This window comes from Typopeltis vanoorti, chromosome 4 (assembly GCF_054136105.1).
Source record: "Typopeltis vanoorti isolate ZY-2024b chromosome 4, IOZ_Tvanoo_1.0, whole genome shotgun sequence".
Taxonomy (NCBI): Eukaryota; Metazoa; Arthropoda; class Arachnida; order Uropygi; family Thelyphonidae; genus Typopeltis; species Typopeltis vanoorti.
The window spans coordinates 156,960,011-156,979,168 of NC_143552.1; the positions used below are offsets into that span (position 1 = coordinate 156,960,011).

Consider the following 19,158-nt stretch of genomic DNA (forward strand, 5'->3'; position numbering starts at 1 on the left):
ATAACTGCAATTGTGGTCAAGGTTTTGGAGAGATTGATAAGGAATAGAATATGGAATTAGGCTGATGGACATGGCATTCTTTATGAAGGTTAGCATGGATTTGTAAAGGGTAGGTCCTGTTTCATTAATTTACTTGCATTTTATGATAAGGTGACAAGTGTGTTAGATAAGGGAGAATCATATGCAGTGATATTCTTAGACTCTGCAAAAGCATTGGTTAGATGGATCAGAGATTGGCTCTCTGAATGATACCAGCAGGTTGTGTATGATGGAGCAGCGTCTCAAGAAAGAACTCCCAAAAATACATAAACAAAATGTGCCATTACGTCCCATAGTGGATGGCATTGATTCCCCCACATATAAATTAGCCAAACATTTAGCCAAAACGCTCACACACTACACTGGCAACACACCATCACACATAAAAAACTCGGCCCACTTTAAAGCCAGTATAGAAAACCTCACACTCCAACACACTGACATAATGGTCAGTTTTGACGTCTCCTCCCTATTCACTAATGTCCCACTCAAAGAAACTCTTGAGCTCATCCAAGCCAAGTTTCCTCCCGATATCTCAGCCCTATTTCAGTTCACAATGAACTCAGGCTATTTCGTTTGGCAAGGAAAGTTCTACAAACAGATAGAGGGGACAGCCATGGGTTCACCACTTTCCCCACCCTTGGCCAATTTCTTTATGGAGACATTTGAAGAAAAAGCCTTAAACTCCGCCCCACAAAAACACTATTTGGCTTCGTTATGTGGATGATGTGTTTGCTATTTGGCCACATGGCTCAGACTCACTCCACTCCTTCCTAACACACTTAAACAACCAACATCCCAGAGTCCAGTTCACCTTAGAAAAAGAGGAAAACAACACCCTCCCCTTCCTAGACACTTTAATCACCCGCCAGCTTGATGGATCTTTGGTTTTCTCTGTTTACAGAAAACCCACCCACACTGGCAGATACATTCACCAGCAATCCCACCCCCCCCTCACAACAATATGGGGTGATAAAAACACTATATAACAGGGCAAAATTAATCTGCTCAGATGACAAGGCCCTGACTATGGAACTAAACCACATCCTCAACACTTTCTTAGCCAATGGCTATAACCCCAAAAAAATCCAAAAAATACTAAAACCTGAAAACCACAACCCCCCTCCCCCCCTCAACAATAAAGACTACACCAAGTCTATCACTATCCCCTACATCCAGGGCACCTCTGAAAAAATAACTAATATCCTCAAGAAATATGACCTTACTTCCTGTTACAGACCATATAAAAAGTTGGCATCCCTTATCCGCTCTACCAAAGACCAACCACTTCCCCTAGACCTACCTGGTGTATACCAGGTCCCTTGCAGCTGCAAATTGTCCTACTTTGGCCAAACAGGCAGAACAACAAATATCAGGATTTCAGAACACCAAGACTACATCCGGTTTCACCAGTACAGCCGCTCTGGGCTGGCAGACCATGCCTTAGATACCCACCATAAAATTCGTTGGAAGAAGACAAAAATAATCCATCGCAGCAAGTTTAAATACGAAAGATTCTTCAAAGAATCTTCAGCAGCTCTAAAAAACGTTCCTAACCTCAACAAATTTGGGTGCATGAAACTGCCCCAAATTTGGGAGACTTTCATTATGAGAACTTCAGTCCAACGGCCAAGACTACCAAATTAGCCCGCAAGAGGGCACCATTAGGACTTTAGGAACAAAATTAGTGTCTTAATTTCTTCCTCATTTGCTTTGTTAGTTCCTGTAGTGCACATACCATATCTTTATGTTCCTGAAGATGACAATGTGACATTGTCGAAATATAGAAGTGATTCGTTAAAGTTATCTTTAATTAATTTACTTTATATGCATTGTTAATTCCGTAAATTAATTACCAGTTATGTCTAACCAACGTATAAGTCTTACCACTAGAATCAAGAAAGAAGGGTCACCAGTGGCATGCCCCAGGGTTCTGTTCTGGGGCCGCTGCTGTTTAACTTGTTTGTAAACAATATATCATGTGGACTGACTGGGGATCTTCAGTTATTTGCTGATGATGCAAAAGTTGAGAAGAATTATAAGTAGCACTCTGATGCTGAATCCCTTCAGGAAGATTTAAATAGACTTTTTACTTGGACAAAAGAGTGGAGTTGTAGTTTTAATATCAATAAGTGCAAGGTGATGAGTTTTGTTTGGAGTGCAGAAATATAAGGCTATGTACTATATTGATAGTACCGTGCTGCAGGAAGTGGATGAGATTAGAGATTTGGGAGTGATGGTTGATAGTAGACTGAAGTTTAGAGGGCATATTGAAAGGGTTGCAAAGGTTGCACATCGTAGTGCTACTATGATAAGAATCACTCTAACATGCAAGCATAAGGAAGTGGTTGTGCTGCTGTATAAAGGCACTGGTCAGACCACACTTGGACTATTGTGCTCAGATCTGGTCACCTAGTTTTCAATGTGATGTGGAGACATTGGAGAGGGTCCAGAGATCAGTGACTAAGACAATATCAGGAGTTTGGAGTGCTGGCTATGCAGAGAGTTTGAAGAGATGTGGATTGCAGAATTTGGTGGATAGGAGAAAGAGAGGTGATATGATAGACACGTTTAAGTTAGTGAGAGGATTTTATCAGATTAATCCAGAAGGGATTATAAAAATAGTAGAAGGTGAGAAAGGAAGAAACAGAGGTCATTCCCGGAAGTTATATAAAAGTGCGGTGAAGAAGGGTGCGAGGAGTATATTTTTTACATGGAGAATTGTCAGTGAATGGAATACATTACCAGAATGTGTTGTTAATGCAAGGAGTGTTCAGGACTTTAAGATTCTATATGATAAATATGTTGTCAGTTGAATGAACCTCCCACAATGAGTCTGTCAACTCCATGGAGGGTGTAATAATAATAATAATAATAAGTTGCTATAATGAAGTATGTTTTAAATTTTCCCTCCTGTCAAAAAAAACAACAGTGAACTACCCTTTACTGTTTAGGTGAAAGAATGGGGAAACTGCAGTATGTTAGTATTTTTCTTTCTTTCTTTTAATGTGGTTTTTATTTCACAAAATTTAAATCATGATATAAGTAAGAAAAAAAAAGCAAATGTTTGCTGTTCATTATATATAGCTAAATAAAATAATATACATAACTAGTTATATAAGAAATACTTACCATATATGGCTTAGGAACCTTCACAGTCTGAGTCACTAAAAGCATTCTTAAACTTTCCAATTCTCCATCAAACATAAGTCGAGCCTGAGGGCAAAAAAAAAATATCATTTGTTCATAAGTATGAGTATACAAATATTTATGCATACACAAAACAGAAAAATAAATGTGAAGTCTTTTTTTAAATGTATATGCCTTTATTTTTTAGAATAGTACCGCACCAGCTTAAAGTCTGCTTCTAAAAATATGATAGATTTATTTAAGTTAAGGGATATTACATCCCATATTGTTTCTTAGCCAAATACAGAAACTATATAAAGTTTGGCGATTCCAAGCGTAAGCAAATACCTGGATAGTGCAACACCTGACCCATTTGGTAGTGCAAACTGAGGCAACTCATAGTAAGGGTGGTGCAAGCTCTGATCACTATTCTTGGTATCTGCAATTCCTGTGTCTGCAATTCCTGCAGACACAGGAATTGCAGACACTCCTGTGTCTGCAGTCCACACACTTTCAATTTATCCTCATAATCTATGTTCTACAATCGCAATATGATCTTGTAACTCTTTTATTTTGCAGCCTTTCCACAGCTTCTTTATACCCTTGGTATCCTGGAGACCATATTTCTATACAGTAATCCAGATGTGGCCATATCACAATCTTTGTCACTTGCCTCTGGACCCCCCTACACTATTTCTTCATCCCTACAGAATACAAGTGTCCAGATCTGAGTGCAGAAGTCCAAATATAGCCTTATATAAGGGAAAAAATAACTTCTCTGTCTCTGCTTGTTAGTGTGTTCTTCAAAAACTATGTAATCTGATGTGCTCTTTTCGTTACCTTTGTAATATGCCCAACTCCCTGTCACAATCACACCTCAAGTCCCTGACCTCATCAGTTTACTGCAGTTTGGTTCCATCAATATAGCATAGCTTATGATCTCTTCTATCCAAAGTGCATGCATCACCTTGCACTTGGTCACATTAAACTGGCAGCCATTTACCTTTGTCCATACTGCTAGTCTATTTAAGTCTTTCTGCAGGATCTCTATATTACCTTCATTAACCATTACTCTTCCCAGTTTTAATCACAAACAACTGAATATTTTCCATTAAATCGTTTTTTATATCACTGATGTGCAAATTAAGCAACAAAGGACCAAGTGCAGAGTCTCTGGTACAAAGCTAGTCACTTGCTTTCTGGACTCAACTCCTCCATAAACCACTCATTGATATCTGTCCATCAGCAACCCTCTAATCCAAATCACCAGATTCACATCCATTCCCATTTGCTCCAACTTATGCAAGAGAGTTCTATGTTGAATCCCATCAAATGCTTTTACAGTGTCTAGCAGTATCACCGAGTAGTCACTTCCATTATCCAACTCCATTGTTACCTGATTATAAAAAGTAAGCAAATTGCTAAGGCAAGACCTACATTTCACAAAACCACATTGTCCATTATTCCTATCTATGCAGTCCTGAATCCCATCTTTCACCAATTTCTCCAATACCTTAATCACCACTCATGAGATGCAGAATAGTCTATAATTTGCTGTCCTGTAATATAATATAATATAAATTCCCACTGCATAAAGGAGGCTCCAAGAGCCTCCTTTATGTAGTGGGAATATTTTGTTCTCTTTCCACTCCACTGGCACCTTCTCAGCACAGAGGCTTAAATTAAACAGCTTGGTCAGAGGAGTTGATAATTCCCTTATACATTCTAGTAATACATGGACCAATATGAATCTAATCCCATGGCTGTGTTCACATTGAGGTGCTGCAATATTTTAAGCATCTCCAATCCTTGAACCTCTTTTCTCCCAGTAGTCAATGTCATTTCAGGAATTGCAACATTTCTATCTAGATGGTACACCCTTGCAAAATGCTTACTCAGCAATTCAACTATATAGTTTGGTCCTGTTACCTCCCACCATCATCAGCACTTTTTAAAGTCATTCTTCCATAGTTCATTCCTCCTTTTTACTTGCCACAAAGCAAAACAACTCTTTAGTTAGCTTTCTCTCATAATTAGTTCTGGCTTTCCTTACTATACAGATCACCCTTGTTTGTACTGCTCATAGGCATGCTGATCACCTCTTTCTTTATATTCTCGATTTTCGTTATATTCTCAGATCATCGACTTTACAATATGATGACACTATCAGGAAAGAAATAGGTCTTGATCAGCTAAATGTCCACATAAACAAAGAACCTCTATTTTCCAGTCCTTTACCTTCAAATACCTTCATAAATCTAAACCTTACCAAACTCTGTACAAAAAAAGAACCAAAAGAAATGCTTAAAGAAAAAGGCCTAAATACAATCAACCTTCTTTCATCCTCAAAACAGGTTATTTGTTATACCGATGGATCATCAGACACCAATATGATTAATGGAGGCGCTGGTGTTCTCCTTCTACTCCCGAAAGGTGAAAAACTTTCAATAAAAGTTGGATCTGGGAGAATCGCTTCCAATTTTACCAGCGAACTCTACGCAATAATTAAAGCACTAGAAGCCTACTTAAATCTATCATCATCTCAACAATCTGAAGGAATTATAATTTACAGTGACTCAAGATCAGCTATGGAGGCAATCAAAAATGGCAATACCAAGCTCACACAAGACATCCATAAACTCTTAAATCATCTAAAGTGTTTAGGTAAAAGTTGCATTCTACAATGGATTCCTGCTCATGTAGGCATTGATCACAACGAAGCAGCTGATAAATTAGCAAAAGAGGCCAGAGAACTCAACCAAGAAACTCATATGATAACTCTTGCTGATGCCAATGCACTAGCAAAAGCTAAACTAATTCCATTGAAATCAGTGATACAACATCAAATTCCCGAGATCAATGCTGACAGAAGGACCTCCACTACGATAGCAAGACTACGAACAGGACATTATAGAGGAATGAAGATCAATACAGATGATACGAGAACATATAGAAACTGCAACAACTGCCCCAATACGGAACTGACACCCACTCACATCTTTACCTGTCCAGCAATTACAGCAGCCTTGCAAGAAATAGATCCTAATCCTGAACAACAGCTCTATACAAACAAAATCACAGACATAGCCAAAGCAGTACAAAGAGCGCACGGAAACATCTAAGACTCTTCAAAGGACAAGACAACAACAACAACAACTCCTACCTGATTTATCCTTCTGACTCTGGGTATACAAGGTGTGTTCAAAAAAAGACTGAACTTTTGTTTAGAGACTTTATTGCTCCTACTCATTTTACATTTTAAAATGAGTAGGAGCTTCTTGGTAAGTCACACCATTCGCAGTTTTTTTTCTGAAAACTTTAGTTTCCGAAAATCCCCGCATATATCTCGTACCATGATTTTTTAACTTTAATTTTGGGAAAAAAGTGCGAGTTATATTTGAGTAAATACGATAATTTTTTAGCTTTCAAATTCTTAAGTATGGATCATTGGTTAAAGATTGGATTTATAAAACCCACAAAAGAGAGCAATATAGCAAATACAAGTAGCTGTAAGGAACAAGAAAACATTGATATTGCATCTGGATCAAATGAAATTGATAAGGGTGTGTCATCTGACATCTCTAGAGAACCAACTAAGAAGAAGATGAAAAATCTTCGTAAGTATGATATGAATTACTTGAAATGTGGATTTTCATGGATGGGAAATGAAGAGGAACCTATTCCAAATTTTGTTCTATTAAAAATAAATCATATTTTTTGTTTACATGAATTTATAAATAAAATAGACATTTACAATGAAATATACTTTATTTATTATTGAGGGGGTACTTGGTAATAATGAAAAGTTAAGAAGGGGTATGCAGATATCTGAAGTTTGAGAAACACTGTTCTAGAGTACCACTAACTGCACATCAATCCACCTATATTTCAGTTTTCTTCTGGATCTTTTTCCTGCCATTTTTGCTTCTAATACTTGTTCTGGTAATCATCTCGATTCTGTTTAAGTGTTCATACCGTTAGATTAGCTCTATTTGTACCTCCTTGAACATTAACAATGTCAAATCAATTTTGTGATATTCTAACTTTTAATGATACAATTCTGTCACTGATGCCATTCTCAAAATTTTCATTATGTGCACAATACTCAGTTTTCGGATATGTTTTTATTTATTGATTGATTTATTTTTATGAAAACCTGGCATGAACAGTCTCGTGTATTGCTAGTAGTGTTTTAGCTAATTTCTCTCTTATTCCATATATACAATCACTTTTTTTATTACAACAAATACCATTATAATCAGCTAAAAAAACTACCAAAATAATGTAGTTTTGGTAGTTTGTTATAACAAACTACCAACTATTAGCTGGTTCCCTAACATAACTTTTGTTTTTGTTTGATATATCATCTTTCTATTTCCTTATTTGTTCAGGGTTACTAATAATTGTGCTTATACAGTTAAAACATATTTTTAACTGTATAAGCACAATTAATGAGAAAGCAGTTTGTTTTTCATATTTTTATTGAAAATTAGTTATTATTATTAACATCTGATCTCCATGGAGTTAAGAGACTCATCATGGGAGGTACACACTATCACACACAAAGCTCATCCAACTATGCCTTAAACTGATTCAATGTTTCTTCATTCACAACAGACTCAAGCAATGCATTCCACTTGCCAGCCACTCTCCATGTAAAGAACCTTCTCTTCACTCCTCTGCTCAAACCTCCTTAATACAGTTTCCAGGAATGGACTCTTGTTCCAACCCCCCCCCCCTTTCCATTCTATGAAAATTTCTTCCATGTCAACATTCATAGTGAAGAATTTATGAAGACAAAAATGTGTTGGAATAATTACTTTACTTATAATAGAAAATAATATTCGACATTTCGACTTCTGTGTTGAGGTCATCATCAGGAAAACGTACATATGTACAGGACACAAGCTATGTGACACTATCCAAAAGTAAGATGAATCTAAATGGTTTGTTAATCGTTTAACCTAGCCTGACCTCTGATTAAAAAAAAAAAACTTTAAATATAAAAAATTACTAAACAAAATATATACAAAATTAAAAATTAATTCACAAAATGAAATAAACTTTTCACACATATCAGTATAATAATATACCGATGATAAAAAAAAAAAAAGGATTTAATAGCAGAAATATGTTAAACAATTTCTAAACTCCTCTCATATTAAGGTTTTCTTCTGTTCGGTATTGTTCTGGATGGAATATAGGCTGAAGATGGGTCCTTCAGATTCTTGGAATTATTAATCCATCATTCTTGTTTATATCTGGATGATGTTTCAGCATTTCACATGCTTTTTTTGAACTTTATTTCAAATCAGGTTTTGGTGCAGTGTAAGGATTTTTATATTTTGTAGAATGGTATTTTTGTGGAGGATCTTTTGAAGTTTTTTTTTATTGTAGCTATTTTTTTTACAAATGTTTGGCTAATAATTTCTAATAGTTTATGAAAAATGGCTACAATAAAAAAACGGTTCAAAAGATCTTTGGATGAGCTAAATAAAAATACCATTAAAAGCAAAAAAAAATTACAAGAATTAGCCATACCATATAATAGGAGAATATCAGAAAAAAATAAATAGAACACTATTCATTTTTCTAGGAGTGTACAAAATTCAGTGCACCTGCAACCTACTTTACATAGAGGAAACAGGGAGCACCATCCCAATAAGAAAAGATGAACATAAATGGCACATTAAATTCCTCCACTATAGTAAAACAGGCCTGTCAGAGCAAGCACTTCAAACAAGTCACAGAATTAATTAGAAAGACACCAAGTCCCTACACCGCACCAAAACCTAGTTTGAGAGAAAGTTCAAAGAAGCCTATATTCTGAAACATCATCCAAATCTAAACAAGAATGATGGATTACTAATTCCAAGAATCTGGAGGACCCATCTTCAACCCATATAGCATCCAGAACAACACCCAACAGAAGAAAACCTTAATATGATAGGACTTTAGAAATTGTTTAATGTAGTTCTGCTATAAAACCCTTTTTTTATTCATCATTGGTATATTATTATAGTGATATGTATGAAATGTTTATTTTATTTTGTGAATTAATTTTGTATATATTTTGTTTACTAATATTTTTTTGTTTAAAGTTTTTTTTTTCACACCAGAGGTCAGGCTAGGGTAAATTATGACCTCAATACAAAGGTCGAGATGTTGTGTATTACTTTCTTAATTATAAATAATTATTCCAACATGTGTGTTTTTGCCTCCATAAATTCTTCATCATGAATGCTGATCACTATGTAACCTTAAAAGAAGTTCATGTCAACATGATAACAACCCCTGACTAACTTATGTCTCAATTATATCCCCCTCCCCCCTTCCTTCTATTAACGAGGTTTTGCAAATTTACATTCTCAATCTGTCCTCATACTCCACATTCCAAAGACCACTGACCACCTCTGTGAACCTTCTCTGGACCCTTTATAACATATCCTCATCACCATGAAGACTTGCTGACCAAATCTGTGCACAATAATCCATATAATGGCTGAGGCATTATACAATGGTATCATAATCTGCATGTCAGGGTTCTCTGCATATTTGCCATTATCTGATGTGACATCTTTACAACTTGTGCAATCTAGATCCTGAATTTCAGGTCCTTTTTCACAACCACTCGCAGATCTCTCTCATCTCCTTAACCTCCTTTAAAGTTCCCCCCAAGTGTATACTTTGCATCCCATTGTTGCTTACCAAATTTCAAAACTTTATACTTGGCAACATTGAACTGACAGTTCCCTACTGTTTCCCACTGATACAATCTATACAAGTTGTCCTGTAAGGGCACAACATCTACTTGACTCTGGATTAGAAATAGATGTTGAAAGTTTTTTCACTTAGTTATACTATAAATTAAAGATGCCAAGAAATTATATTCTTCATTTCATCCTTTATTCAAGTGTCAGCAAAGTTCACATGCAAACCTTATTTATTTACACTTGGATAAAATATGAAACTAAGAATACAATTTCTTGACATCCTTAATTTATCTGCTTGACTTTGTATTACTCTCTCCAATTTTTCATCATCTGCAAACATTGGCATATCACAAGTTAAACCCGTCCCAATATCATTAGTATATATGACTTTCTGATACCTATATAACACCAGTCACAGATTCAACTCACTACTATGTTATCCAATCCTATTCATTTCAATTCAATCCTAGCTTGTTGTGTGGCAGTCTACAAAAGCTTTTGCTAAATCTAAGTATACCTCTATATATGCATCTCCCTTGTCCAAGACAGTTTTCACCTTGTTATGGTACATAAGTAAGATGTACTATAATATGAAAGATATACTAGTGGTATACTTAGATGTAGCTTTTGCTAAATCTAAGTATATCACTGTATATGCATCTTCCTTGGCTGAGACAGTTTTCACCTTGTTATAGAACATAAGTTGGTAATACATGATTTCCCTTTAACAAATTCATTCTGACAACCACAGAGAATAATGTTGTGATCAACCCATTTCTGTATCCTACTTCTAACCAATCTCTCTAGTACTTTTACCACAACTTCAGATATACAGATTGGCCTATAATTTGTAGCCACAGCCTTATCAACATGAAGATTACAACAAACAGGCAAGGAGGGTGATTTGGTTGGTAAGGATAGCAAACGTTCAGTATGAGCAGCAGTTAGCTTATGAAGCCAAAAAGAATCCTAGGGAGTTCTTTTGATACGTAGCAAGCAAAAAAAAAGAATGATTATGGAAGGTGACATTTATTGGAGAAAATGGTATAAGAACAACTGCTGCAGAGGATATAGTTAAGATATTTAATGAGCAGTTCATAAAGGTCTTTCATTCTTGTGAATGTGACATCATGGAGTTTGAGAGCATTCGATGATGAGGAGGAGAGACTGACTGTAAGTAAGCAAGAGATATATGGGGAACTGAGCAAACTTGATGTTAATAATGCTGTGAGACTTTATGATATATCACCTGTATTTTGAAGGAATGTGCCAGGGAGTTGACATCCGCCTTGACATTATTATTATTATTTCATGACACCTCTAGGGAGTCCAAAGACCTCATCGAGGGAGGCTATGTACTCTACAACTGTCTCCACTACTTATATCCACCAACTACAACGAACCGCAACTACACCAACACCACTAGTATTTTCACAGACAATCACAAACATCCATGCCCACGGTGGGATTTGAACCTGCAGTATTTTGGCTGGAGAGCGGATATGCTAACAACTCGGCCAACCAGGCCATATTTGTTTAATACAAGTCTTACATTGGGTCAAGTTCCAAAGGAGTGGACGGAAGGCAAGATTGTGCTGCTTCAAAAAAGGAGGTGACAGAACTCAAGCATCAAATTACAGGCCAATATGTGTGTCAGGTGTTGTGGTTAAAGTGCTGGAGAGGCTAGTGAGAATCAGGATCTAGAATTGGGTTGACAACAATGATATATATGGTATAATGGTACTGTTCCAGTTATGTAAAAAATCCTGTCAGCTGTGCCGTTTATGTTACTGGGTTGGCAAATAAGTTCGTTCGGTTTTTCAGAGTGGAATGAAACACATTTTATTTAATATATATAATATGTACTAGTCAGTTATATATTGATCCTCTTTATCAATGATCTCTTGCCATCTCTCCACCAAGTTCATTATGCTGCGTTCATAAAACTCCTGAGGTTTATGAACTCATATTACTGGCGAAAAACTGATCCGGGTGTCTTTTGACAGCCTCCTCATTAGCGAAGGTTTTCCTGTTCAGAGAATTCTGCAACCAGGCCCGACTGGTGGCATGTGCGAAGTGTGCAATATACACAGGCGCCACAGAAGAAAAGGTGCCCCTAAAAGATGTCAAAATATATGAGATAAGAGTTTAAACAAACAACGAATGGTACATATAATTATGAATGTACGTCGTCATCCATTCAGATCTTCCTGGAAACGAACAAATAAATTCTGAAATTGTATCCTGGACCCGATTATATTACTGTAATTTTTGATTAAAATTTACGAAAATATACCTAAAATAGTTCTTTATTTTTTGATGTATCATAAATCAACTTATGATTAATTGTTGAGTTTCATGTAAGGGCCGTATCATAATTTTAATCGGATCGGATGCATGTGTTCCAGCCTGAAAAGAAAGTCGGCTTACTACTGATAACTCATTCTTCTCGACATTCGAGCCTGTTATATTAGCAGGCTGTTAGGGCAGTGTCAGCGACACAAAATAATCGGCAACCGTGAAGAACTCTTTGCAAATTCACTGATTGCATTGAGAATACTATTGACTTTGCCCATTTCAGTTGTTAAGGGAGAGAGAACACTTTCTAAATTACAATTAATAAAGAACTACTTGCAATCAAGCATGAGTCAAGAAAAACTAAATGGTTTGGCACTAATTTCAATAGAAAATAATGTTGCTCAGTCCATCAACATTGATGTACTGCGACAGGATTTCACTAAAATGAAAGCCAGATGAGTCCCTTTTAGCAAAATTAATGTAAAGAATATTTGAATAAATCTCTTAACTTTATATTACTATTTTATATTATTTTGAAAATTGATATAACTTGAAAAATCTGCAGGTAACATTATACTGTAGAGCGGTTTTCATTTGTTTTTCATTTCCTTTCATTTTATTCACACTTTATTAAAAAAAAACTTTTTTGGAAAGGTGGTGAACATTAATCGCACACAGAAGAAAAATACTATGTGCCGGTCCTGTCTGCAATGATCAGAATAAGTGGTAATCGGAAGGTGCCAAGTCTGGTGAATACAGAGGATATGGCAAAACATCCCAGCCAAGATGTAACAATTTACTCTGGGTTGTTAACGATGTGTGGGGGTCTGGCGTTGTCATGGTGAAAGACAACTCCTTTCCGATTTGCCAATGCAGGATGTTTTGTGCTAATTGCACGGGCCAGTCGCGCTAACTGTGAGCAATAGACAGTTGAATCAATCATTCTGCCTGACGGTAACACCTTGTAGTGGATAACACCTTTATATAATCCCACCACACAGAGAGCATGATGTTTTTTGGGTGCAATCCCGCTTTCGAGGTTGTTTGCGGTGGTTCACCCTTGTGCCCCCATGATCTTTTATGTACCATGTTATCGTACACAACCCATTTTTCATCTCCCATAATCATCCGCTTCAAAAATGGTCGTTTTCTTGGTGACGTCGCAGCAAATCACAAATGGATATGCGAGCAGTCATGTTGGCCTCAGTCAATTCATGCGGTACCCAAACATTGAGTTTTGAAACATATCCCAGCTTGTGCAAATGGTTTTCAATGCTTGTATGGGATATGTTCAGTACTGCAGCAATCTCCCGCACTGTTTGTGATGGATTTTTGTCGAGAATATCCTTCACAACACTTGAATCAACCTCGGTCGGGCGACATACACGAGGCACATCACTGACGTCGAAATCTCCAGAACAGAATTTGGCAAACCACTTTTGGCATACATGCCCTGTTAAGGCACGATCCTCATATATGCTGCATATTTTTTTATGGGCTTCTGCAGCTCGTTTGCCTTTTTTGAAATAAAAAAGCAAAATATGCTGGCAATGTACATTATTTCCTTCCATTTCTAAAAATATGTTACACACACGCAACTGAAGTAGGCCGAACGAGAATTCACTGAAAGGTTATGTGAAATGTCGCCTTTCAACTGCGCAATAGCGTTGCGCAGATGTGCAACAATAGCAACATGCAAAGCTGTGTAAACTTGTACTAATGGATAAACTGAATGAACTTATTTGCCAACCCAATATATATATCTCTGTAAATAGAGGTTTTTAACACCAAGTGTTAGGTAAAAATACAAGAATTCAATCCGAATGGGGCAATGACCTTTAACTCTATTCCTTTTAGAATCCAGGAAACGATTGACTTGAGACAAATTTTTAAAAATATATACATCTAATGAAACTAAAAACTATATATTGTAAATAAAATTAAATTAACAACTATAAAACTAACTGGATTCAATACCTTCAAAAGTAGAAACTATACTTTGAAATCTCTTTATTTTTATAGGATAAAATTATTCTCTCACTGACTCATTCTATTACTGGTTTGTTTCACATGTACTTAATCAGTCTACTAGACTGAACATTTGTTTTTGCAACAAATTCCTACAATCAATGTTCATCAGAGTCAGTTCTTTATCAGGCCTTTTCTCAAAATATAAAACTTCTCATTAACTTCCCTGTGACTATGCAATGTTTCCTTATTCAGTACATCTTCCATTCATCTCCACTGTTTCACTGAGATTAAATATTCTTACCTAAGCCAATTTAATTTCAAAAAGCATTAATCACAAATTCTTTACTTTATAAACACTGTGTCAAAGTGGAGTTTCTTCATTAAATCCACTTTGCAGTTTCAGATTTCTCTAATTCTGTCGCTCGCTCTGATAAAATAATAAATATATTTGGTGTCCTTGAGACAGAAGACAAAACTTTCCGTTTAGCATTTCTTTGAACATTGAAATAGAAAGCTTATTAATATCTTATTTTATTTACTATTCACTTGTTGACAGTCTCAATTTTCCGATCTAAGGATTTGCCTTGCTACGATTCTTTTTTCAGAATCTCAATATATTACCACTGTGAAATTTTCTGTCAAAAGTCATGTTTCCATTCTCTCTCACTTCTTGTTTTCTTCCGTAACCCAGGTACCAACGCTCCCTATGCCAGCTGTTAATCACCCATCAATCTCCTTGGTGAAAATGCACACATGTTCCACTAAGCAGCAATTAAGAAGCTAGTAATGGCTGACATGTTATCGTCATTGGCGAAAAGAGAAATTTTTTAATGATGAATGACAGATGTCACAACACTTAACAATTGTGAATTACAATAAAGAACACTGAAATTATTACAACTATCAGATCTAATAAGTACAATTCATCTGCAATACTTTGAAATTCATGAGGGAGGAATTGGAAGGCCGGGATATCATTAGTGCGTGGGAAATTATGAAAGAATATTTGTTAGCAGCAATGGTAAGTTGTATACCATGAGTGAACAAGAGGACACAATTTGGAGTAAAGTGGATGACAAACAATATTAAACAGGAATTGCATGCAAAAAAGAGTCTGTGGAAGAGATATAAGGAGACAGGAGAAGAGAAGATGCATGAAGAGTATAAGACACAGGCCAGAAGAGTGACTAGTATGGTAAGGAAGACGAAACTGGAATATGAGAGGAGATTAGCCCTAAAATCCAAAGAAAATCCTAGGGAATTTTTTAGCTATGTGGCCAGTAGGAGGAGAAATGACTGTGGAAGAATGATATTGTGGGATAAAAATGGGAATAGAGCGACTGATGCAGTGGACATAGTAGAATTGTTCAATGAACGCTTTATTGGAGTATTTCATTCTGGAGGAGTCAGTTTTAATGCTAGAGGAATAGGGCAGGTTCAAGGTTTAGAGATACAGGAGGAGAGTGTGTTTCAGATACTGAGAACTCTGGATGTCAATAAAGCTGTGGGACTGGATGGTATTTCAACATGAGTTTTGAGAGAATGTGCTAGGGAACTGACAGTGCCTTTGACCTGGCTTTTCAATGAAAGTCTGGCTGCTGGAAAGGTGCCCATGGAATGGAAGGAAGGTAAGATAGTACCATTGCATAAGGGTGGTAGCAGACTGGAAGTGTCTAATTATAGGCCAGTTTGTGTGTCACCAGTAGTTAGTAAGATCTTGGAGAAAGTAGTGAAGGACCGTATACAACATTGGGCAGATGAGGGTAATGTTATCTGTGAGAGTCAACATGGATTTGTGAAGGGGAGTTCTTGTTTTAGCAATATGCTAGCCTTTTATGATAAAGTTACAAGAGCATTAGATGAGGGAAAGGCATATACTGCCATTTTCCTAGACTTAGCAAAGGCATTTGACAGGGTGCCACATGATAAGCTGATATTTAAGTTGCAGCACATGGGTCTGGATGTCAGATTGGTCAACTAGATTCAGGATTGGCTGTCCGATAGGTATCAGAGAGTTGTGTATGGTGGGGCAGTTTCAAGGAAGCAGAGGGTTACAAGTGGGGTCCCACAGGTCTCAGTACTGGGACCTATATTGTTTAACCTTTATATCAATGACAATGTCAGTGGATTGCAAGGGGATATTCAGTTGTTTGCAGATGATGTGAAGCTGGGAAGGATTATTAGTAATAGTGCAGATGCGGCAGTCCTGCAAGAGGATTTGAATAAGCTAGATAGATGGGCAAATGAATGGGGTGTCAGTTTAATGCAGCAAAATGTAAGGTCTTGAGGTTTGGTAAACATCGATGGGATGCTGCATACTCTATGGGAGGAGTTATACTGGAGGAAGTAGGGGGGGAGACAAGAGATCTAGGTTTGATGATTGATAGAAACCTGAAATTTAGGGGACATATTGCAAAGGTGGCGAAGGTAACACAGAGGATTGCTGCAATAATGAGAAGGACACTGACCTGCAGAGATAAAACAGTTATCATTCCATTGTATAAGACCCTGATCAGACCACACTAGGACTATTGTTCTCAGATTTGGTCCCCAGGATTTGAAGGGGATAAATTAACTGTAGAAAGGCGGATAACAAAGATGGGTCTGGACTTTACAATGATAGTTATGAGGTTTGGCTGAGGAAAAGTGGACTGCAGAGTTCGGTGGATAGAAGAAGGAGAGGTGATATGATTAAGACTTTTAAACTGTTGAGAGGTGGTTACAGGGTTGAAACTGGGGAGTTCTTTCGCTTGGTTGAACAGCAGGAAGGAGTGATGACAAGAGGCCATCCCTGGAAGTTACAAAAGGAAACTGTGAGCAAGAGGATGAGGAGTGGTTTCTTTGCATGGAGGGTGGTTGAACCATGGAATGCATTGCCTGATAGAGTGGTGAGAGCGAGAACGGTCAATGAGTTCAAGGAGTGGTATGATAGACTTTGTGTTTCTTAGGGGGGAGGACCTCCCCTCGATGAGTCTTGATAGACTGTGTGTTTCTTAGGAAGGACCTCCCACGATGAGTCTTTTGACTCCATGGAGGCCTGAATAATAATAGTAATAAATATCAATATTGGGCACATTGCAAATGCTGATTATACATGGTTACAAAACAAAAACAAATAAAACTCTAACATAGACAAACAATTGTAAAAAGATAATTGTAAATTATGACTATTTTTAAAACACTGTTCATGATCCCTGCTCTCCGTCTCAACTCACCACTATCATACCTAGGCAACACACCAACCAACCACCCTTCCAATCATAGTTATCATTCACTCTCCTCAACAACCTCCTGATATCTTTACATTCTCTTTATGTCCAACCAAGTCATTTGTTCCAACAATCACCACAAGATTGCTTGCTCATCTGCTTCATCTATTATTAATTATCCTGCTAATTCTCCTGTTTAGAAAACACACAACTTATTGAATCTCTTATTTACCACACCTCTATAATGGAATTTTCTGGAAGTTTTTTCCTACTTGGTTAGACTATAAATTATATACTTAGTTTAATCCTTTATCCAAGTGTAAGCAAACAAAGTTTGCACCTGAAGCATCTTCAGGACTGGGGCAACTCGTGGCAAAGGTTGACTAAGTTCTCATCACTTTCCTTAGTATTCCATAATGCAAAGCACATCTCCTTGCAGACATGTATAATGCTATGCATTATGGGAAGGGTCACTACCCAGACCGGTTTCAACCTTTATTGAGGTCTCTTCAGTGGGAGCCAGAGGTGATACCAAGGTTGAAGAAATGCAGAACTCATTGCACATGGCATATGGAAATATGAGTTCTGCATTGCTTCAATTTTGTTGTCATTCATGCAAGCTTCAAAAATATTAAAAGTAAACGTCTGTTTCAAAGTCAGAAATCTCCACAATCACTCAGTTATGCTAAACTATGAAAAATAAACAGAACTACACCAAAACACAAATCCAAGTCGCTAGTTTACTACGAAAATAAAACTTATCTTTTCAACAGCAACTTTCGATGTCCTTTCACCTTCTCAAAATGAGAGATAAAATAGCGGAAGGTCTAAGAGAAGAGCAGTTCGGTTTAGAAAAAGAATGATCAATTTCTGATCTTTAAGAAAAGGACGGAAAGACACTGGGAATTTGGAAAAAAAGCCTATTTATGGCATTTCTTGATTTGGAAAAAGCCTATTTATGGCATTTCGTGAACAAAATTCTGGGAAAGTTTGGAAAAGATAACTAGAAAAATAAGAAGTTTTTTTATTTATTTATTCGGATTTAGTAATTCGGATTCATTTACACTTAATAATAGACTGCAAGAAGGAAGTGTCTTATCTCAATTACATTCACTGGGGTGATGATGTTTTAATGACCAGAAAGCAGAAACAGCTGTGTTTGTAGATGAATGGTGATTTGGGCAAATGAAGAGTGTGAGGGCATAGTTTTAAATCATAGTGGATATGTAAACATTAATGGTGTTGGACTCAATGGGCATGATTTGATGAGTAATGAAAACTTCAAATATCTGAAAAGCATATATTTCTAGTGATGGAAATTTAGACCAGAAGATAGCAAGGAAAAAAATTTTTGGGACAGTGAGATCCCACCAAAACACAAGCAGCTGATTAACAAGAGTTACTTTTTGTCCATTTTATCTTATGCATGATGTTGTGCCATCGTATGCATTTGTAATTTAAGCCAACAGAAGTACAATTTGGTCAGCTAAGTCCCAAATTGTCAGCCTATCCTTGTTCTTTCAGTACCCAGTAGATATCTATTAATGGGATGCACTACGTGAAGGTGAGGATTGGACATTAGGTCAGAATCCCCCAGTCAGTTCTCCTCATTCCCGAAAGGCAATGTGGAGGTCTCCACCCAGCTGCTTGGCTTTGACCCTTAAGCAACCCCTGATCTGAGAGCTGGGTTAGAAATAAAGCACTCAATCAAAGACTAGAGACCACGGATATGAGGGTTCTGAAAAAAATCAGGGAAGTGCAGCAATGGCAGAATCATATTAGAAAGGAACTTGACATTA

At 36.8% G+C, this 19,158-nt stretch overlaps 1 protein-coding gene across 1 annotated transcript in view; it reads right to left on the bottom strand.

Annotated features, from left to right (window-relative positions):
- Positions 1 to 19,158, bottom strand: part of LOC150107784 (ketosamine-3-kinase-like) — a 115,748-nt gene that overhangs the window by 72,018 nt on the left and 24,572 nt on the right. The window contains exon 3 of the mRNA XM_090391538.1: positions 3,172 to 3,255. Coding sequence (XP_090247664.1) covers positions 3,172 to 3,255 — 84 coding nt within the window. The remainder of the gene's footprint in view (positions 1 to 3,171; positions 3,256 to 19,158) is intronic.